Below are 25,223 nucleotides of genomic sequence, written 5' to 3'. Positions count from 1 at the left end.
AGAAACGGTGTAATTATTTTCAAATAGTGCAATTTTTATTTAAAAAGTATAACTTTTATTTTAAATAGTACAATTTACATTTAAAATAGTGTAACGGGTGCGCACTAGTTTTTTCGTATTTTGAGCTAATCCAATCCGTTCATTCCGACAGTGCCAGATCACTTTATCGCCAGAGGAATTAAATAATTTTTTTTTTATAAATATTCGTTGTTTTTATTATTATTATTTTTTAAAATATATATTTTATTATCTAAAAATTTTAAAAATATTTTGAAATGATTATGATGTTAATAGAGATAGCAAAATGACTAAGTTATTTTTTTACTTTATTATAAAGAATAAATTATTTTTTAATATATTCTTACTATTTTAAGAAGTATTTTTGATATTATATTATATATAAATTATGTGTAAAAAAACAGAAGCAGTGACCGAGGACTAGGAGGGCGGATTAATAAGTGTATCAGACCATAAAATATAAATTTTTTAAAGTAAAAAAAGGGATATTTTTAAGAGATTTTAGTATTTTAGCAACAAAAAAAAAAAAAAAAAAAGCGCTAATCCAATCTGTTTATTCCAATCCGTTATTTGCCAACCCGAAACGGTAATTCCAGTCTGCCCCGTAATACCCACGTCACCACCTCGTCTGTCCTCATCCTCCCCACTGACGCCATCCGTCTCTTTCTACGATGGATTCGTCAATTATTTTTAGGGCAAGTCATAAAAAATTTAATAATTAATATTAAAAATTTTATTGGTTCAAGTAGAGAAAATTGTATTAATTAGAAAGATGAAAAAAAACTTCAAGACGTATAGTAATGCCATTTTTTATAAGACTTAATTCGTTCTTATCATTCAATTAATTTGGTATATATAAGGTCAATGAACAGCCTCTCAGAATATAATAAAATATAAATTTTAACTGCGTTTGCACATACGAAGTCGAGTCATTAAGCACTCACTCGATTAAGTTGTCAAAAGAAATAAAATAATAAAATAAGAGTAGAATTATTATGAATAGAGATTTAAACACTTTAGTTGTTTCATACTTCTGCAACCAATGCTATATATACTTATATAAATTATGAACGGGTGCTTCATAAAATAACTATTTATGAACTGGTGTTTTGTGAAGTGACATTTCAATTGTGATTTTTTATTTGATCATAACTATCATTTAGTTATATGAGTTAAATTCAATGAATGTAAAAATTAATTCCAAAGGACGTATACTTAAAAAGGCACACTATAAAAATGTGGTCGTATTCTTTCACTAAAAGTCATATCTTTCCGCCTACTAAAAGTTGCATTCATTTATTAAGTATCGCAATTATTCACTAAAAATTAAAGAACAAAATATATTATTTAAAAAAAAAATACAATTTTAAATCTAAATTTTAAATAATTTTTATTTTTAATTAAATTTATTTTTTTAAAAAAATAAATAAGAAGGATAATATTTTTTTTTCTTAAAAGAGAAAAAACTCTCTCTCTCCTGAAAAATTCTAGAATACAACGGGTATATTGGTGACGTGATATAACAAACCAATCAAATATATTCTTTTAGGAGTATATGTTCCATCATGATTGCAAAAAAATATTTTTATTGTACTTCTATTTGAAAAAAAAATATATAATTGACTTGTTATTGGTGACCTGGTGCAAGTGCGACAGTGTAGAATTCCTCCTATCCCAGCGGCGGGGTCGGAGTGAGGTGCCGCCACGTGTCCCCGAATCTTCCATTGCCCGCAGATAGGCCTAAACCCTTTCCTCCTCTTCCTCCTTCTCCGGCTACTTAAATAATATAATTTATACATACAACGCAGTATATATATATATATATATTATATTAATATAAAATTATTATATTATATAAAATAAAATTCACATATAATTAATAGAAAAATATCTTTCTTTCTCTCTCTCTCTATATATATATATAATCGATCACTTTTCTTTTTTAAGAAGAAGAAGAAGAAGAAGAGAAAGAGAGATAGGCAGAGAGAGAAAAGCAATTAGAATTAGAATAGGAATTTATTTATTTATAAAGAAGAAGAGGAAGAATTAATAATTTAGGAGGGAGGGAGGGAGGGAGGAAGAGGATGAATCACGAGGCGGAGGCGCACCGGACGGACCTGATGACGCTAACGCGGCACGTGCTGAACGAGCAGACGAAGCACGCGGAGTCGCGCGGCGACTTCAGCATCCTCCTCAGCCACATCGTCCTCGGCTGCAAGTTCGTCTGCTCCTCCGTCAACAAGGCCGGCCTCGCCCATCTCATCGGCCTCGCCGGCGACACCAACGTTCAGGCCTGTTAATTGTTCCTTCCTTATTATTATCAATCTCTCTATCTCTCAACTCTCATCTCTCATCTCTCATCTTTCATCTCTCATCTATTTCGAAGCAGGGCGAAGAGCAGAAGAAGCTGGACGTGCTCTCCAACGAAGTCTTCATCAAGGCTCTGGTCAGCAGCGGTCGCACCGTAAGTTTTTCTTTTCTTTTTCTTTTTTTTTCACATATTAAGATGATTGAAATGCATATAATTCTGAATTTTTTCTCTCTTTCTTTTTTTATTGCAGTGCATTCTTGTATCGGAGGAGGACGAGGAGGCGACGTTTGTCGATCCCTCTCTGCGCGGAAAGTGTGCTCTGATTCTTCTGAAATACTTTTGCAGCTAGCTGATTTGAAGTTTAATTTTAGTTTATGATAAACTTATTTCAGATTGTGTTTTTCCTTCTTCTTTTTTTTTTCGTGCTGGGGGTGGTTTGGTGCAGATACTGTGTTGTCTTTGATCCACTTGATGGTTCTTCCAACATCGATTGTGGCGTTTCGATCGGAACGGTATGAATTTCTCCTTCGAAAAGTCATAAAGTTTGCGAATTTTAAGTCACAAAGGAACTTTTAAATGCGGTATATCATGGGCGGAGAAACGCGTGTTTTCCGCCAAATATTTGTGCCTGATTACACACAACTTGCAAAAGCAAAAGCAAAAGCCAAAAAAGCATGGTGGAGAATAGATGCCATCTGATCTGATCACTGCAAACTTGGAGGAGAAATTTGTTGCCTGGACCGCGTAGTCCGTATCTATCTTGGACCAGCATCCTAAAATTCAATTTCGAAGGTCTTAAAACGGAAATTTAAACCGGTTTACGTGATATACGATCTAATATGTTAAGAATCATAGTATTTGATTTTTCTTTATATAGGTCATTTATAGAGTTGTGTAGATCATATTCAATAGTTCTGAGTCCAATTCCTCTTCTTTTATTCTTATTCACACTTGACCGTGATTTCGAATACTGATTCGAGTACACAATATACGCGCATTTTTAATTTCCTCAGGGAGAAAATACACTTATTTTATCATCAATTTAGTTGGTTTTTCAGTCTGTAGATCTTTCTAGCCTTCTTATCATCAATTTAGTTGTTTTTTTTTGGGTGTTTCTTCTAATTGTCGGAGAATGTTTATGTTAATTTACCTTTTTGTAGATTTTTGGAATTTATGTGGTTAAAGATAAGGATAACATAAGTCTTGAAGATGTGCTGCAACCTGGGAAGGACATGCTGGCTGCTGGCTACTGCATGTATGGAAGTTCTTGCAATGTAAGTTAGACTGTTCACTTTCTTCGTGTAGATTTCACCCTGTAAATTTCACTTCATGACGCGCTAATGCACGACCATCAATGCGAATGTTTTTAACCTGCTAGTTAGGTCTGTTACGTAGTTGCGTAACAGAAATTGTCTGTCGCAAACACGCTATTGGGTACTGAACTTCTTATATTGAAACTTCAATTTGCTTGAATTGCGACACTGCACTTCAATTCTTTGTTTCAATCCGGTCATTCTGTGAATAGTTTTCTTAACAAAAGTGCTAATAAATCCATCCGCTGACGGGCTAATGGGAATTTGCAATCACAGCTTGTACTCAGCACCGGGAGTGGTGTAAATGGCTTCACTCTCGATCCGTCTCTTGGCGAGTTTATCCTGACTCATCCAGATATAAAGGTACTCGTGATAAATACTCTTGAATTTAACAATCAGTACTGATACAGTATTTTTCTGAATCTGCTTCATCTTCTTATTATGCCTCTGCTCTACTCAGCCAGTGTCATCTGTAAAATTTTTCATCTTCTATAAATATTCCTTAGGAATTTGTCGATCATTCAACTACTCTCTGTTACGTAAATGCGATGTGATATACTTCTTATCTCTGCAGATACCAAAGAGAGGAAAAGTATACTCAGTGAACGAAGGAAATGCCAAAAATTGGGATGGACCTACTGCGAAGTATGCTCTGCGCAGCTTATTAAGGTTGTTTGGCTAAAGAACACGTGAGCTTAACTTCTCGTATTTTTTCCAGATTTGTGGAGAAGTGCAAGTACCCTCAGGACGGCTCGCCACCAAAATCTCTGAGATATATCGGAAGGTGCGGTTTTCTGCTGATCCTCATTACTTGATCTGTATTTTTTGTATTTATAACTTCACATGATTGTGCTCGGTTAATTGTCCGCAGTATGGTCGCTGACGTCCATCGTACGTTGCTCTACGGAGGCATCTTTATGTATCCTGCAGATAAGAAGAGTCCAAACGGAAAACTACGGTATGCAGGATTCTACCATTTTCCACATTTCGGTCAGCAGTCATCAGGAATGTGTGCAATTTTCTATAAAATCACTTTTGTTGAAGTTAGTTGAATTTTTATGTAAACAGCGTTCTGTACGAAGTTTTTCCGATGTCGTTCTTGATTGAACAAGCAGGAGGTCAGGCTTTTACGGGGAAACAACGGGTACGAGGATTTCCCCCTTCCCTGTTTCAGTTGCAAATTCAGGGTCAAGTTTTTAGCTCATTCGAGTTATTCTTAATACTCGTTTAAATAACTTTCGTCTTGTATTCATCTCAAATTGTGCTGTTGCAACTTCGCCTCCTCTCTGACATACATCAACAGTAGGTAATAATTCGTAATGTTCGAAAGTTACAGGAGAACGAAAACACAATTAGTATTAATCTTTTACATTTCTTTTCAATTGTCGACAACTCAAAAGCAAAGATTTCTTTTCAATTGTCGACAACTCGAAAGCAAAGACGAGTATTTTCTCGAATTTTCAGTCAAAGACAGACAATTTTATGATTCTGTTATGTCTGTATATTAAACATAAAATGGTTAAACAGGTAGAACACATCTGAAGCATTAATGATCTTTCTTAATGGAGAAAAATCACTTGTTACTTATTCATGTTTGTGTAGATTAAGTTAGTAGTAAAATAGTGGTGTTTATTTGCAGGCCCTTGACTTGGTTCCTACCAAGATTCACCAGAGGTCTCCCATATTTCTCGGAAGCTACGACGATGTCGAGGAGATCAAAGCGTTTTACGCTGCCGAAGACGGCCAGGCTTGATCTGTAGGATGTTCTTGCTTAACAATTGATAAATGACTGCTATTCTTATAGTGGTCCTATTTGTAACCAATCTCTCTCTCTCTCTCTCTCTCTCTCTCTCTCTCTCTCTAAATGAATCAATCTTTCGATTTTCGTGATCACTTATTTTTAGAGATGCATTAAGTTTCATATATGGGTCCGAATATTTTATGTTCATATCCGATTCAGATCTGACTTGGATCCGATCATTTGATGGGTAGGGTGTATAATCATTTTCATATCCAAACCCGGACAAGAACTCGGACTCAATCATTTGTAATAGTTGTATTGTGTTTTGTGCAATTATATTATGTGTTTGAACTTATTAATGTAATTCTAACTATTATGTTATTGCATGTGTTTAGAGCGATGTAATATCTGTACCCCATCTTAAAAAGATAATAACTACCCAAACACGATCAAATGGATTCGATAGATACACTAATTACTTACAACTAACTACCTGGATCCTATCCGGTCCACGGACATCTCTACTTATTTATCTGCACTCTATCTCATCTGATAGTTCAAACCTCGAAAGAAAGTTTGTAAAATATCCCTTACTTGAGCTTTTTAAGGGTAAAATTATAAAACATATTGCACCCAACAAAAAACTGATTTCATACGAGCATCACCAGAAAACTCCGAATAGAAGCTGTTTATAACTCATCTTTCCCATACAAAACTCAGAAAAGCACGGCAAAACAAGAAAAAAGGAAAAAAAGGGGGAAAAAAAAAAAAGCAGCAAAATGAAGCTTATAATGTAGTAGTTATTCCGTAAATGACATTGGAAAATACGATACAACATATAAATATGCTATTTAATCCTTAAATTTCTTCCTTTGTATAAATTTAATCGGCAATCGATGGATTCGACAGGATTGTCTCTTTGCATCGGCTTAATCATATTGTATATATAGTAGGAAAGATGATTGTGAATGCAAGGTTGTATGCGGCCGCAGTTCTACCGCCTCAAGGTGTGCAAGATGTATTGAGCATAGAGGTCCCTGCAATTTCAACCATCAAAATGTCAATATTTTCATACGAAGTATCATATCAACAAGCAGCTTTTTGATCTAACATGTGATGGTTTGAAAATTGTCGGTGTTTCTTTAAGAAGATGTACTCAAATAGCATCTTCAAAATATGATGACTATTTGTAGTTCCTATGGGTAGGTTCGACAATATTCTAACAAGCAAACAATAGTACTGCGCTTACTTTTGCTAACTAGTCCACTTACATGGAGTGCTGTATTGCCTCTCGAGCAGTATCCGCAGGCAAGAACTCATTGACTGCAACCTCTTTGTTCTCATTCTTCTTATCTGAAATGGTTGGTTCCCGAAACCAACAATCAGGGCAAAGATTCTTAAAAAAACAGACTACCATGGCTAAACACAAAGGTATTATAAACATAGATAGCGACAATACAGTCTTCGAAGAAGCGGCGGATCTCTTGAAGGCGATGAGGGGAGAGCTCGGTAAGATCATTGTAGTGGTGGTACTCGGGATCATCGGCACACACTGCTATAATCTTGTCATCTTTCTCTCCCTGATTAAGACCAGTACACAATCATTCAAAACTGCAGCTAGAAAAGCACTGCTTTGCTTAGCAAAAACTGAAGGGTGCTTTTCCATATAACCCTGTGAAAGCATCTTTCACATATATCATGAAATTCAGATTCTACAGAAGCATATAGGTAACAGATCATTTTGCAAGAGTATATTTGTAAATATCTCATAAGAAAATTTACCTGGTCGATCATAGGCATGAGTCCAATGGCTCTGGCCCGGAGGAAGCAACCAGGAAGAACTGGTTCCTATACAAGACGCCCATAAAATGTTTTCAATCAAAATCTGATACCAACAATCTTATGCACTTAATTTAGAAATGCAATAAGCAATATAAAAGAAAAATGAGATTAAAATAATGTAAAATTTATACCAGAGGGTACATATTTTAGCAGCAAAGGCCAAAAAAAAAATGTACAGAATAATTTTAATACTTCATGCACGAGAATAATAGGAATTTTTCTTACTTGCATGAGGACCAAGACATCAATTGGGTCATTGTCTTCACAAAGAGTCCGTGGAATGAAGCCATAGTTATGAGGATAAACCACTGATGAGTACAATATACGATCGACCTGGAAAACAATGCCAATGATAAAATGTGTCACAGAACTGTGTTGAAGGATCAATAAAGCAGGATTTCTGTAAACTCACAACTTAAATATGCCAAAATTACTGCTCCAACAAAAGTCCTTTTAGTGAATTTTATACAATGAAAATGGTACTTAAATGTCTTCAAGATGATCAAGCAGGGCAAAAGAAAATATTCAGTAATTCATCATATAAAAATTACCTTAATCAATCCTGTTTTCTTGTCGAGTTCATATTTGACTTTACTTCCTTTTGTTATCTCTACAACCTGTTGGAGAAGAGCAAGGGTAAAAACTTAGAAGAGTAATTACAAAGCAAATCTGTATGCAAAAATCCATCACATAATTCATTTAAGATGCACCATGCTCAGAAGTGGATAATTACACGACTTCTTAAGTAATACTGTCTCACAGCAACAGCATGAAGTCAAATGTAATTCAGAGATCACAGATAGATTTCAGCGATGCAGTACAAGCACTATTCTGAACACAATTAATATATATTTATATATTTATTAATTGAATTCAATTCCATAATTCTATGACCAGTTCATCACATTTTCTGTAGAGCAAGAGGGTCATAGAATTATAAAACTCATTTACATCACTTCCTATCAAATGGAAGCAAGGCTCTGCGATTAGTTCGTCTGTCTCAGAAGTATGTATTTCTTAAGATAGTGCCATTATTTGCACTACTCTGACATTAAATAGTTCAATGTTGGAACTGACACTTTCTTTCATTTCCATAAGTAGGACTCTTTGTGCCAAGATATCAGAATATGCTATGTTGAACATGATTTGAGAAACAACCTGTTTTAGGCAGCTAAACTGAAAAGGACACAGAAGCGTAGTATGAAAATCTAACATCCATATGGTAAATACCAGAGACAAGAAACTGTAAGTGATTCTTGTAAGTTACGCTGCTTTCCACTATGAAAAGATGATTAATTTTCTTTTAAAAGTATTGCAAGTTGGACAGATTCTTTTAAAAATATCTACTACCCAAGTAATATATGCACAGTATACAGGGCTCTCAATTATTATCCCATAAGACATAATGCTAGAAAATATTCCGTGCACTAAATGGCATCATCATGGATATCCATAATTTCTATTTTCTATTTATATTCGTCCGGAAGTTATGAATATAACTCTTATATGCTCAAGAAAAGGTACTTACAACATTGAATACAGCAGGGGCACCGGGACCTGAATAAAGAATTGCATAATTAGCAGAACAAATATTTGCTTTGGATGCCAATTACTTTATTTCAAAAACTTAAAGTAACTTCAGTTAGTACCAATTTCAAGGTCATGCCAAGGATGTGCAGCAACTGAACGCCTTGAAAGGGATGATAGGATCCTCTCATTCAGACGGGGAGTTTGCTTTTTCTCAGGATTAGCATGCCCATTATTGTCACCCATTTTTGCTGAGAAAAAAAGAAATTCTTAAGTTAACAAATACAATTGATTTGAAGAAGCTATTGTCTTTAAATGTCAAGCCAAGTAGACAACTAACTATTAAACTCCAGTGAGTAATAGATTTAGTAGCTAGTCCTCAAATGGATCTCAACATATGTGAGAGCTCAAAGTTCGGTTTTTTCATATAATGCCAGATCTTTTCCCACCTTTTTCTTCTTTTTTTTTTTTTACCCATTTTTCTCCTTGTTTCCTCTTCTCTAATTCTTTTTAAGAAAAGGTTTTAACCTCTAATTTCACGAGAAGGTTATGACATATGAATGAACTCCCATTTTTCTCCATATTATCTTATAACAAAATTTGTCCAATGATCAATGTTGTCTCAGGGTGTAAATTAAATCAGAAATTTTCAAAATTTCCTATCCATTCCTTGAATCTTCTCAATCTTTGTGTATATTTCATAAAAAACAGCAACTGCATTTGTTTCCTGAACAATGATTGCTCAACCCATTCAAAGGGTCCCTCATGCTCACCATGTACTTGATCTAAGGGCCTAAACACATCAGAAACGAGAAATGGCACCTACACGAGCGAAATAATCATCGAGAAAACACTACAATTGATAGATCAACAATCATTTCTATAGAGAGGGTTGCACCTTATTTTGATAGCTCAACCTGTTTGCAGTGTACATCATGCTCACCATTTATTCCATATGGAGTCCAAAAAGCATAAAAGCAAAAGCACCTAAAACACTTCAATCATAAGCTAAATAATCATCACAACGCCACTAAAATGGACAATGCTCGCTCTTACTTAGCCGATTACACATTGTGAGCCGCTGAACCAAAGGTGAGACCCCACGTAGTCCTATATATGAGATATAATAGAGCTAAACTCTTAATCCGACTTAAGCATTTTGGGTGGTGGCTAGGTCCAAAAGATTAAGAGAGTTAAGCGTGCTAGGACGGAAGTAGTCCTAGGATGGGTGACCCCCTGGGAAGTTGGGATGTCACAGTTGATATTAGAGCCAATTACCAGCCGGAAGTGTGAGATGAGTATCGGCTGAATCAGGGTCGGAATGGCAAGGCTAGCGAAACGAGTCTCACATCGCCTGGTTCTTATGAGTCTGAACCTGACGAGTGATGAGGACATTAGGGCTTAAGGGAGGAGAGATTGTGAGACCCCAGCTAGTCCTATATATGAGATATAATAGGGCTAAGCTCTTAATCCGGCTTAAGTATTTTGGGTGGTGGCTAAGCCTAAGAGGTTAAGAGAGTTAAACATACTAAAACGGAAGTAGTCCTAAAATGGGTGATCCCCTGGGAAGTTGGGGTGTCACACCAAATCTCTCAAATACACCCCTACAATTTCCCGTAAGCATCATAACAAATCAAATCTCCTGAAATGAGACCAGAAACAAGAGCACTCCACCAACATATCTCAAAATAGACAAAATCATCAAAAAAATACGAAGAAAATGTTAAGATTCTATCACCTTCAGATGGGAGAGGCAATCTAGACCCTAAACACATGAAAAATGAATAATACCACCTAAAACACTTCAATCATAAGCTAAATAACTACGATGGATAAATCAACGCCCGTTCCTACTGAGCCAGTTGCACGTTGTGAGCTACTGAAACAAATCTTTCAAATACACCCCTACAATTGCTCATAAGCATCAAACCAAATCAAATCTCACGACATGTGAACAAAAACAAGAGAACTCCTCCAGCTTACCGCAAAATAGACAAAATCATCATGAATATACGAAGAAGATGTCAAGGTTCTATCACCTGGAGATGGGAGAAGCGATCTAGAGCCTAAACACACGAAAAATGAGCAATAGCACCTAAATCACTTCAGTTACAAACTAAATAATCATCAAAATGACACTAAAATAAGTAGATCAACGCTCCCACGTACTGAGACGATCGCACATTGTGAGATTCCGAACCAAATCTATCAAATACACCTCCTACAATTGCTCGTAAGCATCAATACCGAATCAAATCTCCACAAATTATAGAGCAAAATCAAATTAGACCATCAAATACACGAAATTACAAAGAAAATGTGCGAGTTACCGAACCAAATCCATCAGATACACTCCCAACAATTGCTCCTATGCGTCATACCGAATCAAACCTCCACAAATTAGACCAAAAACATGAGCACTCCAACAACGGATCAGATCAGAAAAATACCGAGAAAACGCTAAGATTGATCGGATCTAACGAAGAAGGGGAGAAGAGGATCACCTTGAGATGGGAGCGACGAAGCCCTAACAATGGAGGAGGAGGAGAGGGGAGAGGTGGTGGTGGCGACGGAGTCGTCGTCGACGTTGAGGGTCTCCTCTCTTTGTTTGCGCATGTATATACGTATATATATATATATATATATAATAATATAATAATATATATATATATGTGTGGAAGCAAAAGGGTTTGAGGGGGACACGTGGAGCCCAAAGAGCGCGTCCCCCGGAGAACCGGCGCGAGCGACGGGGACGCGTTCAAAATCTAAAATCTCCGTCTCTGCGCTGTTCTCCAAGATATTCCCTGCACCGGGTGCATCCGTACAAATCGTGCACCGGCTTCCCATGTTCGATGAGCAATTCTATCCCGGACCAGGCGAAACATTTACACCACACCCCATCCAAGAACTGTTATTTCCCCACTCGTCTTATTTATTTATATATTTTTTAGAAAGTCATTTGATTTTACCTATTCACTTTATATTGACTTTATTATAATTTTAAAAAATTATAATATTTATTTTCTAAAAATTTTAAATACTCTAAATTATATTTAATGGTATGAATCGTCAATTTGAAAGATACATCATCGAAAATAAATTACTGAGTATAAGAGACTCTATAGTCAGAAAAGTTAGTAGCCCTACTCTACACATACATATATGGTTTGCATGTTTGCATTTTTCATATTTTATTTTTGGATTACTGCATATATCCTGCTATTAAGTGATAAAATCATATATTTGGCCCCACAAGGCTTTAGTTATGATATAGGGTAAACTTCAAATACCCTCCTTGTGATTTCATACTTTTTCACTTTAGTTCACTGTGGTTTAAACTGTATCAAGTTTGCCCTCGTGGTTTCCCACTTTCTCACTTTAGTACCCTATAGTTTAAAGTGTATCAAGTTAGTATCTTGTGGTTTCATTTTTTTGTTTTTATTATTTATTTCACTAATTTTTTTTCATTAAATAAATGACAAAATTAAAATTAAAGAGTACTAAACTGAATATTCGATAAACCTAGCTAGGTAAGTTATCTGAAGTTTTTTGTATATAATTTAACGAAATATTAACGGAGAAAAAAAAATCAGTGACAAAGTTAAAACTAAAGGGTACTAAAGTAAATATTCGATAAACCTACGTAGGGTATCTATAGTGTTTTATATATAATTTAACGAAATATTAACAGAGAGGAACTGACGAAAAGAAAAAAATAAAACTGTAGGGTACTAAATTGATGCACTTTAAACTATAGAATACTAAAGTGAGAAAGTGCGAAACCATATGATACTAAATTGATATACTTTAAATCACAAGATACTAAAGTAAGAAAGTACGAAACCACAGGGATTTGAAGTTTTCCCTATAATATATACATCCCTCCAATAGTAATATAATTCGTAAAGACAACCCTGAGTCCAGCTATTATCCTTAATTTTAGGAGGGCCCTACGTCCTTCTGAGTCGGTTTAAATGATAGGAATCTCAAATTGAGGGCTTTTTTTGCAAATAGCTCCCTTACAATTTTTTTTTTTAAATTGGCCCTGTCAAAAATTTATTTGCAAAAATGGCCCTGGTCCTACCATGCAAGCGCCACGTCAGCACCACGCGGGCGGGGCTGGGCCAGATGGTTAAGTTGAACACGGTGAACCATTCACCGTGTTCAATACAAAGTTTTTGTATTGAACACGGTGAATGATTCACCGTGTCCAATACAAAATAACTAAGATCGAAATATTTGTATTGAACACGGTGAATCATTCACCGTTTGTCCAATACAAATAATTGGACATGGTGAATGGTTCACCGTGTCTAATACAAATATCTCCAACTTAGCTATTGTTGGGATATTTGTATTGGACACGGTGAACCATTCACCGTGTCCAATACAAAAATCTTGTATTGAACACGGTGAATGATTCACCGTGTTCAACTTAAATACCTGGGCCCGCCCTGCCCGCGTGGCGCTGGCGTGGAGCTGGCGTGGCAGGAGCAGGGCCATTTTTGCAAATAATTTTTGAACGGGGCTATTTTTGTAAATAAAATTTGTCAGGGGGCTATTTGCAAAAAAAGCCTCAAATTGATGATGGAAATTGTTAAAGTTGATTTAAAGTATTTATGATATCTAAAAACTAAATTTAATATATTTTAAAATTCATTATCTAGTTTATTGGAGAGTCAAAAAATAAACAGTAAAAGATGAATAAAATTCTAAAAATAGAAGTTAAACTTTTTCAATTTATGATCGAAATTATGAAATGTCATCTAAATAATATAAAGAATTTCTATCAAAAATTTAAGATGTTTGAATTGTTTTATGTCGTTAAACAAGCAAACGGCTCATATAGGTCATCAAAAACTGTTAATTTTGTGATTCTTTAAACACTACATAAATAATTCTTAAAATCCATAAAATTTAGTTTTAAACACTTTAAATATTCTAAATCAACTTTAATAATTCTAATCATCGATTCAAAATTTTTATCATCTAAAACGATTTAGGAGGACAAAGCCCCGCCAAGAATAGTAGCTGGATTCATACAACCCTCTCCAGTAGTTGACCCAGCTATGAATATAATTAATTAGCAATAAAGCTAAGAAATATTCGTGCTCACGCTCTCCACTAGAAAGAAATATAAATATTATTTTCCCCACATTCTCATAAACAGTAAAAAATAAAAAAAAAAGAAAAAAAGAAAAAATTTTAAATCATCTCTGTAATTTCGTAATTTTTTATTTTAGTATCCTTGGGTTTAAAATATCTTAATTTTTTATTTTAGTATCCGTAGTTTTATTTTTCTCTTTTTATTATTTTCTCAACTATTTTTTTTTCATTAAATCAATGACAACGTTAAAACTAAAAAGTACTAAAGTGCATATTCAATAAATCTAGATGAAGTATCTGAAGTTATTTGTATATAATTTAACGAAATGTTAACGGAGAAGCTGACGAAAAGAAAAAAATAAAATTATTGGATACTAAATTGATACACTTTAAACCATGAGATATTAAAGTGAGAAAATACGAAATCACGAGAATGGTATTTAAAGTTTACACTTAATTCTTTGTATCTTGCATATATATATATATATATATATATAATATATATATATATTATAATATATAATATATATATATATATATATACCATCTCCTATATAATTACTTTGATGATTAGATATTTTGTCCTTTTGAATTTTCATTAAGATCTGCCATGAACATGGAAATTTGTTGAAGCAAGGTGAGACTTACACAACTATACAGTTTTTTAAAGTCAAATGCCAGAGCAGGGTACTCAGGAAAGTAATTAAAATATATTATAATTGGGACATTCTATATACCCTGAAAAATTTCGATTATTCTTATATACTCTCTTAGAAGCTAATATTGAAAATACCTTCTTATTTCCAAGTCTTTCTAATATACCTGAAGTTAAGCTCCGTTGATGAGCTGCCGTATCTCTGTAAATTACATTTTGCCCATTCAAATACCCTATCTACCGTAACTAACTTGTTCTTATATACCTTAATATCAGCAAATATTTTTTTTATTTGCCTTCAAATATAAATTAATTAATTAAGCACGTCGAGATCGATCGCAGTTTAAAACTACTTTGTAGCTGGAGGCATGTTAGTTAATTCGGATGCGGTCATAAATTCGGTACGGATATAATTCGAGATAAATATGCTTTTAATTTTAAAAAAATTTTTCGGTTCTAAAAATACGGCTAAAAAACGGATTCGGCAGCTTATTCGGATACGTGATTATAGGGTATTATACGTTCACCAATTAAAAATTCGGGATCAAATATAATTTTTATATATAATTTTTAAAAATTCGGTATTATACTATATATATTATTATTATAATATTTAATAATAGATTAAATATATTTAAAATTATAATAAACTTATATTAATAATATATAAGAGTTATATATTTAAAAATATTAATAAATAATTACAAATTTATAAATAAAATATTATATAATAATATTTCTATATAAAAATAAAATACTATATGAATAAATCTATTAGTTATTATTATTATTATTATCATCAGAAAAGTCTAAAGTTGATTTACAGGAACATAGTTATTAAATAATTAAGCGCTAATTACTTAATAATTGTCATTAGTGACAGGATGATATGTACCGCTAATAGGGGTGGTTTAGACTTTAGATCGAGCACCTGGGGGACGACGACGTGGCCCACGTGCGAGGAGACCTGGCCCTCGTCCCCATCCTCGTGCACGTGCCCGTGCGCGTGGCCGTGGGCGTGGCCGTGGTGGTGGTGGCTGTGGCCGTGCGCCGCCGCGTGCGCGCGCATCCTGACGATGTGCACCGCGTCGCCGCCCTTGGCGGAGCCCTCGTCCTCGTCCTCGTCCACGGGTGGCTCCGGCGCCGCCGTGGTGATGGAGCTCCCCTCGTCCTAAACCTCTGCCGTGGCGTCGGTCTCGGCGGCGGCGGCGGCGCGGTGCTTGCGCTCGTAGAACTGGGTGGCGAGGAAGTCGAGGACAAGGGTGGCGAGGGCGGCGGCCATGGCGACGAAGCCGGAGAAGGGGAAGCGGCGCCAGGGGAAGCGGAGGAGGCAGGGGTCAGTGAGCGCGGCCTCGACGTCGTGGAGCATGTGGACGAAGCCCGTGGCGAGGATGACGCCTGCGGCGAAGGCCTTGGCGAGGGCGAAGAACCCGCTCTCCGTGCTCAGGAGGCGCCGCCGCTTCTGCCCCGCCGGTAGCGAGATCGCCACGCCCACCATCCCCGCCACCAGGATCGCCGCCATAGCCACCAGCTTCAGCCGCAGCGCCGCCGCGTCGTCGCGGCACCCCCCCTCCTCCTCCGCCGCGCCGCCGCAGCTCCGTGCCCGTGGTCTGGGAGGCGGCGTGCGTCATCCTCGCCCGTGGTCTGGGAGGAGATGAGATGAGGTGGAGGCGAAGGAGCCGGCGAGATGGAGGCGGAGGAGCCGGCGATCAAGTTGGGACTTGGGAGAGAAAGAGGATAACTTAAGGAATTAGCATAATAAGTTAGGGGTAAAATAGGTATTTTATATAGGTTTTAACTCTAGTATATATTTAACCCGTGTTTAACCCGAGTTAAGCTAACAGGGGATAACTGCGGGGGTATTTTAGAATAACGGTGGAACATATGAGGGGCATTTTAGAAAGAAAAAAAAAGTAGGGGTAGATCGGATATTTCCAGACGCATGAGGGGTATATAGGCAATTATCTCTTTATAATTAGAGTCCGGCTAGGATACTATCGATAGCGCTAAGCGTTTGGTGCTATCAAATTTTTCGCCGGTAGATTTAACTTTTTAACTATTTTCACCCGTTAGATTATATTATTAAACCAATAGCTCACTCAACCCTAGAGGGCCAATATCATCCTACTGGTACATTTTTTCATCCAAGGATCAAAAATCGCATAGCACCAATAACTTGGTGTTATTGATAGTATTCCACCGGCCTAGATCTTTATAATTATTAGGGGACCTTATGACCTAGCTATATAATTATCACAACTTAATGAGTACTTCAATTCAAGGTTTTAAAACCTTAATATTGAACCAGTTGGTCCAATCATGATCTAATTTAATTTAATCAATAAAATTGAACTGGTCTAAAACTTACTTTATCTATACAGACGATAATTCAACCAGTAAATCGGTGAACTATTCAGTCTTATAAGAATCGGCCAAAATTCTCTATATTTTATATTTCACTAATTAATTAAAATTGTACATTAATTTTTTTAACAACCTGTTACCTACATTTACTCGTAACCTAACAATATTTCTATAAGCATTAATTAATTTTCGATTTTAAAACATGAACTTTTGTGTGCGCTTCACGCACCAAGAATCTCTCCACCTTCCCTCACTTTTATTGAAAAATAATAAAAAACTTGAGCGGGGAGCTCCCCACTGACGCATCTCTCCACCTTCCCTCACTTTTATTGAAAAATAATAAAAAACTTGAGCGGGGAGCTCCCCACTGACGCCTCGTTTAGAAACCCTAATCCGCCACTACATTTCATTTTTATCTCTATCTAAAAGTTCGAACCGTTCTCCTTAAGATTTAAATTTATATTTTTGGGACTTAAAATATTAGAAAATATGTAACGAATTATTGAATGGAGGCAAATTTAACACGCGCTAGTGGATCTACAGTTTTATCCCACTTATTTTGTCAAAATATTTTTATTTCAAAGAATATTTTTCCCTACCTACCTCATGGGTATTATAAATAGGAGAGTTGGAAAAATATTTGGGTAAGCCTCTGGCAGGATCTGGTATCTTGCTGGCAGCCTGGCACTCCATTTATCATTTAATTTATTTTTATAAATAATTAATAATTAATTAATAAATTATAATGCAACTTTGGCCATAATTTGTTATTAGGAAATCCCATGCAAGCCATTAACATTAATTAATTAATTTTGTGAAAAGAAAACATGAATTAATTAATTAACTAATGTCACACCTTTATCTTAATAAACAAAAATTGAAGAGTAGAGAGTTTTCCTGTGAGACCCCCAAATAGTTCTATATAAAAGATATAATAGGGTTATAACTCTTAATCAGGCTTAAGTATTTTGAGCGGTGGCAAGGCCCAAGAGATTAAGAGAGTTAAGCGTGCTTGGATGAGAGTAGTCCTAAGATGGGTGACCCCTTGGAAAGTCGGGACATCATAGTTGGTATCAGAGCCAATTATCAGCTGGAAGTGTGAGATGAGTTTCGCCTGAGCCGAGGTCGAAATGACAAGGCTAGCGAGACGAGTCTCACATCGCCTGATATTTGTGAGTCTGAGCCTGAGCCTGACGAAGACGTCAGGACTTAAAAGGGGGAGAGATTGTGAGACCCCAAATAGTTCTATATATAAAATATAATAGGGCTAGGGCTAGAACTCTTAACCCGATTTAAGTATTTTGGGTGGTGACAAGACCCAAGAGGTTAAGAGAGTTAAGTGTGCTTGGACGGAAGTAGTCCTAGACTGGGTGACCCCCTGAGAAGTCGGGACGTCATATTTCCAGTGGAAGGTGTTTGGGTTCTAGAAAAAGCGTGAAAAAATTTATTTTATGAAAAATAAACTTTTCATTAAAAAAAATTTTCATAATTTTTATTTTTTGAATAAAAAATTTTAAAAAAGCAAAAATACTATATTTCCACGAAACGTAAAAATATTTTTTTTCTAGAAAAACCTATTTTTTAAAAAATAAATAATTGAAAATTAATTTTTCAGTTAGAAAATTATTTTTTGAAAAAAAATTTCTCGAAAACCAAGTACCTGTTGGTTGATCGGTAAATGGAGGAAAACTATTTTTCGGAAAAAATAATTTTCATTAGGAAAGAAATTTTTCCGCTTTATTTTTGTTTTAGAAACAGAGAAAAAGGCTTTTGTATAAAATTAAAAAAAGAAGTTGTCCGATTTTTTTTTTTTCCTAAAATTCAAATTGACGAAACATACTTTCCACTCAAATTATTTTTTCTAAACTTCAAATTGCCCCTTCTTGTCGAAAAGCATATGTTTTTCACGTTACCAACTCATGATTAAAAAATTACATTTTGACCTTTCTTTAGTTAAAGATTTTATTTTACTAAAACATTCTATGTCAAATAAAATGAGAAAGTAAAAAATATTTAAAAAATCACAAGATAGCAACATAAAAAATATGCTTAATTATAAAATAATTAAATATAAAATTTTAAACTACAGAATAACAAAATAAAAATAAAAAGAACGACTACTACTTCTAAAAACTAAAGCCAAAAATAAATAAAACTATTTCTTGTTTTTTATTTTTTATTTAAACAAACACTTTATGTAAAAATGACAAGCAATTTACCACCAGCTCCTACACTCTTTGGATTATTATTATTCTTTTTGAAAAAAAGAGAAAATAATACCAAACAAGTCCCTTGCATTTAAGCATAATGTCCAAATTAGGGGTTAAAGCAGTTAGGACAAAATTTGATGGTATTTGATAGGATGCAGATATAGATGTCAGAATTTAGCATTTAACGTATATTCGTACCCAAATTTGTATCCGAAGAAATTTTAAATAAAAAATATGAATGCAGATATGTTTTCTTAAAAATATAAAAAACGTAATCGATCATTTTCACTCCCAAGAGAGCTTAGAAGAGGAATGTTAATATATATAGTAGGAAGATAATGTGATTTTCTATTATGTTTATTATTTATTTTACAATAAATTATATTAAATTTATATTTATGTTTGTCACAATATCGAACTTTGTTGAGTATAATATATGCATACAAGGTTTGAACACGACTGTAAACTTTTGGTTATATGTATCTTATTCGCACTAATTTTAATTCATATTTATATATAAATATTAGGACTTGAGCTGGAATACTACCGGTAGGGGTGTAAACGAGCCGAACACGAGCGAGCTGGGCCGGCGCGTGTTCGACTGTTTAATCAACGAACGAACACGAGCTGATTCGTTAAAGTATCGAGCCGAAAATTTAGCTCGTAACCGAATACGAGCTAGCTCACGAGCTGGCATCGAACAATAGTTAAAAAATCATTTAAATATTATAAAAAATAAATTTATAAAATTTTATCCATTAGACTTTGATTTAATGATAACTTTACATAAATAAGTCTTTTTATAATTGAGCTCACCTTTATATTTTATTTGCTAAAAATTAATAAAAAATATATATTATATATAAAATTATTTATTTATATATAAATATAAATTAAATAAATTTATAAAATATAAATATATTATCGAGCTGTTATCAAGCCGAACATGAGCGAGCTACCCCAGTTCGTGTTCGGCTGTTTATTAAACGAGCAGAAAATATTAAGCTCGTGTCTCGAGCTCGTTTACTAAACCAATTATCAATCTCGAACTCAATTCGAGCCGAACACGAGCTGGCTCGCAAACAGCAAGCTGGCTTGCCATCCCTAACTATCGGTAGCAAACAGATTCTATTGTCACCCATTTGTTTTCAATGATGGAGATTGACGATCGACACCGTTGAACATAATCTATACAACTGGAAGTATCTAGAAACCAAATTTCAAATCTTTTCGACATCATTAACCTAATATGATCAAAAGATTTTAAAATTTATAATTTTAATAATAAATATGAGGCGTTTTTTCGTTTAACAGTATAAAGCTATCCAAATCAATTAAATTTTGGTTAGAAAATTTTTTAAACTATTTAAAGTAAGATCTATACTCCCGATCTTAATTATAAAATTCTATCATCACATTTTAGAGAGTTCAGCCGTTCATTTTTGTGTCCACTTGATGAACAAGATAACAATATCAAAGAGAACAATATCGAAAAAGTATGAAATTTAGTTTGTAGATGCTTTAAGTGGTATAGATCATGTTCAACGATGTTGATCGTCGATTTGAGGGCTCCATCATCGAAAACAAATGGATTGCAACGGAACCCATTTGCTACCGATAGTATTCCACTTCAACTCTAAATATTAGTATATATTATTATCTAAATAATATCATAATATAAATCTAATTTATATCTAAATCCAAATCCATTTCTAACAAATGTTACTGTGCATTTCAATTCATTGCATCAAGAGAAAAAAGCATAAAAGGAAAAGGCCTACCTATTTGTTGTCCATAGAAACAAGAAGCTTGTGAAGCGGAGAAAAACAGGCCAAATGATGCAACTTAAGATGACTGGATGAGATTAGCAGTTAAACTATGGTGAATAAATCCCACACTTAGACAAGCAAAATAGCTCCTAGAAAAAAACAAGAAGCGCGATAAATATAGATCTAGCCACCTACCACAAACACAAACAGGGTAAGGAAGGCTCATCTTGCGATTTCGAAGATGGGATAACCATTTTTAGTGCATTAGTTAGTCCCACATTAAATGCAGTTCAATGCGACGTCTATTACACGCGTAATGGAGCATTACATCTTCACGCCGTTCTCAGAGGCGGCGAAACCAGTATCACTCCGTCTCCTCTCACAAAAAGAAAGGGAATGGTCCGTCGAGTTGTCTGAAAAGGAGAAACGACGTAAAAATTTCGTTCGACAAGCAAAATCCCTAAACAAGTTTAAAGTAGACATGAGCAAGCTCCCTCGGGTGCTTTTCCAGACCTACCAAATGCCTAAATAAATAATAAAAGGGAAAACTTCAAAAACCCCCCTTGTGGTTTCAATTTTTTTCACTTTAGTACCCTGTGGTTTAAAATGTATCAAGTTAGTACCTTGTGGTTTCTCACTTTATCACTTTAGTACCCTGTGGTTTAAAGTGTATCAAGTTAGTACCCTGTGGTTTTGTACTTTATCACTTTAGTACTCTGTGGTTTTAATTTGTATCAAGTTAGTACCCTGTGGTTTTTTAAATCACAGGGTACTAAAGTGATAAAGTGTGAAACCACAGGGTACTAACTTGATACACTTTAAACCACAGGGTACTAAAATGAAAAAGTGTGAAACCACAGGGAGGGTTTTTGAAGTTTTCCCATAATAAAATTCATGAATATTCATCCAACCTCTATATGGATAAATAAACACGTAATTCGAGAGGTTCCTTAGGGTCATGAAGGTTGATCAACCGAATTAACATTTGAAATGCTCTTACCTTAATTAATTCATCTTTGCAGAACCCACTAAACTTTATCTTACTTGATTAAAACAATTAAGACTGAAACTAACTATTGTTGTACTGCATCTAATACCAGAAATTCTTATTGTGTCGTGAAACTAGTCAGTTTCTTGATGCTTAAAATTAACAACAGAGGAAAGACAAAGGGAGGGAAAATAATTACGGAGAGATCACTTACCCGAACAATCTCCTCGTAAGTTTCATCATCGATTTCTACAGTAGTGACTATCTCTTCAACATCCCCAAGTATCATATTTAGATGCTGATCATATGCCTGAAGGGGGGGAAAAACACATTATCAGCATAATACGCTGAAAATGGCAAAAAAGAAGCTGACGAAGACCAGCATGCCCAAGGCAATCAATGGGTCAGGTTGGGTTAGGTGAAGATATGCCAACTCAATATTAATTGGGGTTTAAATCAACCATAACCCAATTTGCCAACTCGACCTAATACACCAAATAAATCAACTATAAAATAGAAGAACATATATTAGGGTAAATTGCACGTTTGGTCCTCAAACTATGGGACGCGTGGCACTTTAGTCCTCAAACTTTAATTTATTATAATTTCTGGCTCAAACATTCAGAGTTATTACAATCAATCCCACAATCCAATACTAAATTTTAACGTATTGTTGATGTAAAAGTAATGTGATATCTTAATTATTGGCGCATCATTAATCACAACACTACTACATCACCTCTACATTAGTGATATATTGATATTTAGCCAACTAAATTGGATGATAGGACTTGGTTGCAACAATTCTAAAAGTTCAAGCTAAAAATTACAACAAATTTAAGTTGGAGGACCTAAGTGTCACCGGCGTCATAGTTTGAGGACCAAATTTGCAATCTACCCTACATATTATACAAAGTACAACATATATCTGACTTTCTTTTTTAAATAAGATGGAAACTGCAGGACATTAAGATATCTAATTTTGGACCTTCCTAATGGATAGAACTTAAACTTAACATCTCAAATCTTCAACTACTAACTTTCACTCTATGTAGAACCCGAGTGAACTGATGCAATCTAATCCAGGTAGGGTTGGTCTAGCTTAGGGTTATACATCGAGTGGGGTAGGTTAGGGTTAGTCTTCAACCCCGTCCTAACCCACCCAACGAAATCTATAGCTCAATAATAAACCCACTACAACGTATATTAAGTAAACTTAAGACCATCAAGTTTCTATTTGTCCAAAACATAACAAGAGAAGAGTACATAGTTTCATCTAAAAAATTCTTGCATTCAGAAACCTAAGATATTAGTCGCTTGCAATGGAAATAATTAGAACGCTTTCCACTTCTTACAGATTAATTTCTGAAATTTGTTAAGTTACATCATCATCCACAAAAATATATCAACACAACAGAAATAACAAGGTCCCTTATCTCAGAGAGGTTTCTTCAAACTAGTGCCACTATAGTGACTTCTCAGTTCCCACAATATGGAAAATTAAACATTTGCTAGTATGTTTGCTTCAATCTATTACATCTACGGAACACAGATACCTTCCACTATGCAATCCGAGCAGAGCGCATACGAAGCATCTCAAATTTTGATGGCTTCAAGCTACATCAGGCAAACGTTGGACATTAATGGCATAATTTACTTCATCCTTCTTGGATATGAACAGGAAATCCAAAAATCACCACTTTTCGTCCAAGAATCCATGTTTTCCTTCAAAGACACTCTTAGATATTTGTTTTTCACTAGTGTTTTTTTTTTTTACTTTTCTTCATCTTTTCAAGAAAATTTGCCCAATATCTTTGCTGTCGCAAAGCCCTAACTAAAACTCCCTCCTTTCTACATGCTTCGGACTACACAAATCTCTTCCACAAACTAGGTCCAACTAAAAGAAACACACTTCACAGTTCACAGGAGACGAATTAAGAGATCATCACAATAAAATTCACAAATTTAACCCAAAAAACAGAACAAGAACTCAAATTTGAAAACGTAACTGGGAACTACACGAAGCTTAATATCATCCTAATATGTCTTTTTATCAATATTTTGGTTTCGTTTTTGCCTTATAAACGAAAATTTCCCAACATACTAGTGAAACCCTAACTAAAACTCCAATCTATAAAAAATCTCATCTGCAAAATAAATAACCTAAAACAAACACGATTCACGGATCATAGAGACGAATTAAGCGATTATTACGATAAAAACCACAAATTTAGCTCCAAAACAACAGGGGAAAAAAATAAAACTCGAATCCAAAAAGGGAAATGGGGGGATTACGTGGAGCTTCCCGCGGAGCTCGCGATCGTGGCGGAGCTTGACGTAGATGCGCTCGTCGAGGCTGAGGCGGATGAGGTCGAGGGGCTCCTTCACCGCGATCTCCTCCTCCGTCGCCATTGTTTCCACCTCTCTCTCTCTCTCTCTCTCTCTCTCTCTCTCCCCCTCCCCTAACAAACCCTAAAACCCTCCTCTTTGTTTCACTTGTCTCTTTTTTTTTTTTCCCGTTTTTGGGCACGAAGAAGAGGATTCGAACCACTTGTGCGGTTTTTGGTGGATCGGGTCGAGATTATCGGACTCGGATTAGGATTGGGGTTGGAATACGGATTCGGATCCGGATCGACGCTATTCTTTATTACTATTACAGGTGAAAACGTGTGGAGCCCCTCGAAATGCTCACTATTATAGGTGGAAATGTGTGGAGACCCCTCAACTATAGACGTTTTTAAAAATGCCCCTCAACTAATAATTTATTTGTTACAAAAACTTTAAACTTTTAAATCAAAATTTTGATCAAATTTAATAGCTTTATTAGTTATAACTGTTCATTGGCTTAGTTTTATATGCTAAAAAGTGATTAAATGGAGTAAATTTAGCAGAATTGCTAATAAATTTTATAAAATCAGTAATTTATTTTGCTTAAGATTATATAATTTTAAATTTTAGAAGTTGAGGGCGTCTAAATCAAAAGCATATACTGTTTGTAAGAGTAAAGAGCTTGTTTTTCTGGTGGAGTTTTATATAAGTTTGGAGATGAAAATGTATTATGCATTCGACCAAAATATTTATTTTTTAATTTTATCGACCAGTAATAAAGTATAAAAATCACTAAATGATACATATACATTTCTAAAATGGTATACATCTCACAACCACATTTTACTTCTAAGGGCAAGCTCTCACTCTTTATATGTTTTATCAACCTTTTTAACTAAAATTTAATTTAAGTTTTATAAATATTCCAAAGTTTTATTGAAAAACACCGCTACTAATACACCTTAAATAGAGGTATCAATCTTGCACCTCTTAATTCAAGAGCCTATGTTAGGCCCTTGTTTTATTTTTGATTTTTTTTAATACCAAAAAT

General features: G+C 34.9%; 3 protein-coding genes across 5 annotated transcripts; 1 reads left to right on the top strand and 2 right to left on the bottom strand.

Annotated features, from left to right (window-relative positions):
• LOC109722069 (fructose-1,6-bisphosphatase, cytosolic) lies at positions 2,070-5,742 on the top strand. The gene is made up of 11 exons (XM_020249956.1): positions 2,070-2,309; positions 2,408-2,482; positions 2,580-2,641; positions 2,775-2,841; positions 3,490-3,603; positions 3,919-4,005; positions 4,217-4,287; positions 4,361-4,426; positions 4,514-4,600; positions 4,711-4,786; positions 5,282-5,742. The coding sequence occupies exons 1-11, from the start codon at positions 2,103-2,105 to the stop codon at positions 5,393-5,395; spliced, it is 1,026 nt and encodes a 341-aa protein (XP_020105545.1). The 5' UTR covers positions 2,070-2,102; the 3' UTR covers positions 5,396-5,742.
• Positions 6,029-15,977, bottom strand: LOC109706477 (soluble inorganic pyrophosphatase). 3 transcript variants are annotated; one of them, XM_020227325.1, is made up of 10 exons: positions 11,257-11,359; positions 11,083-11,143; positions 8,875-9,003; positions 8,754-8,782; positions 7,777-7,842; positions 7,451-7,558; positions 7,166-7,231; positions 6,843-6,963; positions 6,655-6,736; positions 6,029-6,420 (listed from the first exon to the last, which is right to left on the bottom strand). In XM_020227325.1, the coding sequence occupies exons 3-10, from the start codon at positions 8,996-8,998 to the stop codon at positions 6,378-6,380; spliced, it is 639 nt and encodes a 212-aa protein (XP_020082914.1). In that variant the 5' UTR covers positions 8,999-9,003; positions 11,083-11,143; positions 11,257-11,359; the 3' UTR covers positions 6,029-6,377. The 3 variants fall into 3 exon arrangements, with proteins under 3 accessions (XP_020082914.1, XP_020082904.1, XP_020082895.1); XM_020227315.1 differs by lacking the exon at positions 11,083-11,143 and having other exon boundaries at positions 11,257-11,386; XM_020227306.1 differs by lacking the exons at positions 6,029-6,420; positions 11,083-11,143 and adding an exon at positions 15,711-15,977 and having other exon boundaries at positions 6,651-6,736; positions 11,257-11,325.
• On the bottom strand, positions 20,900-24,330 carry LOC109707185 (sm-like protein LSM3A). The gene is made up of 3 exons (XM_020228311.1): positions 24,140-24,330; positions 22,059-22,154; positions 20,900-21,269 (listed from the first exon to the last, which is right to left on the bottom strand). Exons 1-3 carry the CDS (start codon positions 24,254-24,256, stop codon positions 21,189-21,191), a joined length of 294 nt encoding a protein of 97 aa, XP_020083900.1. The 5' UTR covers positions 24,257-24,330; the 3' UTR covers positions 20,900-21,188.

This window comes from Ananas comosus, linkage group 1 (assembly GCF_001540865.1).
Source record: "Ananas comosus cultivar F153 linkage group 1, ASM154086v1, whole genome shotgun sequence".
Classification (NCBI taxonomy): Eukaryota; Viridiplantae; Streptophyta; class Magnoliopsida; order Poales; family Bromeliaceae; genus Ananas; species Ananas comosus.
This window is presented reverse-complemented; position numbering and strand designations above follow the sequence as displayed.

Bases quoted from the DNA above. Each gene is read 5' to 3' on its own strand.
- LOC109722069 (XM_020249956.1), top strand. From the start codon at position 2,103: ATGAATCACGAGGCGGAGGCGCACCGGACGGACCTGATGACGCTAACG. The intron at 2,642-2,774 runs GTGTGCTCTGAT...GGTTTGGTGCAG, and splicing joins GATCCCTCTCTGCGCGGAAA to ATACTGTGTTGTCTTTGATC. The intron at 4,288-4,360 runs GTATGCTCTGCG...TATTTTTTCCAG, and splicing joins TGGGATGGACCTACTGCGAA to ATTTGTGGAGAAGTGCAAGT.
- LOC109706477 (XM_020227306.1), bottom strand. From the start codon at position 15,882: ATGCTCCACGACGTCGAGGCCGCGCTCACTGACCCCTGCCTCCTCCGC. The intron at 8,783-8,874 runs GTACTAACTGAA...TTCTTTATTCAG, and splicing joins TTGGCATGACCTTGAAATTG to GTCCCGGTGCCCCTGCTGTA. The intron at 7,232-7,450 runs GTAAGAAAAATT...CGTCTTGTATAG, and splicing joins ATGTCTTGGTCCTCATGCAA to GAACCAGTTCTTCCTGGTTG.
- LOC109707185 (XM_020228311.1), bottom strand. From the start codon at position 24,256: ATGGCGACGGAGGAGGAGATCGCGGTGAAGGAGCCCCTCGACCTCATC. The intron at 22,155-24,139 runs GTAATCCCCCCA...CCCCCCCTTCAG, and splicing joins AGCTCCGCGGGAAGCTCCAC to GCATATGATCAGCATCTAAA. The intron at 21,270-22,058 runs GTAAGTGATCTC...TCTCCTTTTCAG, and splicing joins CTTACGAGGAGATTGTTCGG to ACAACTCGACGGACCATTCC.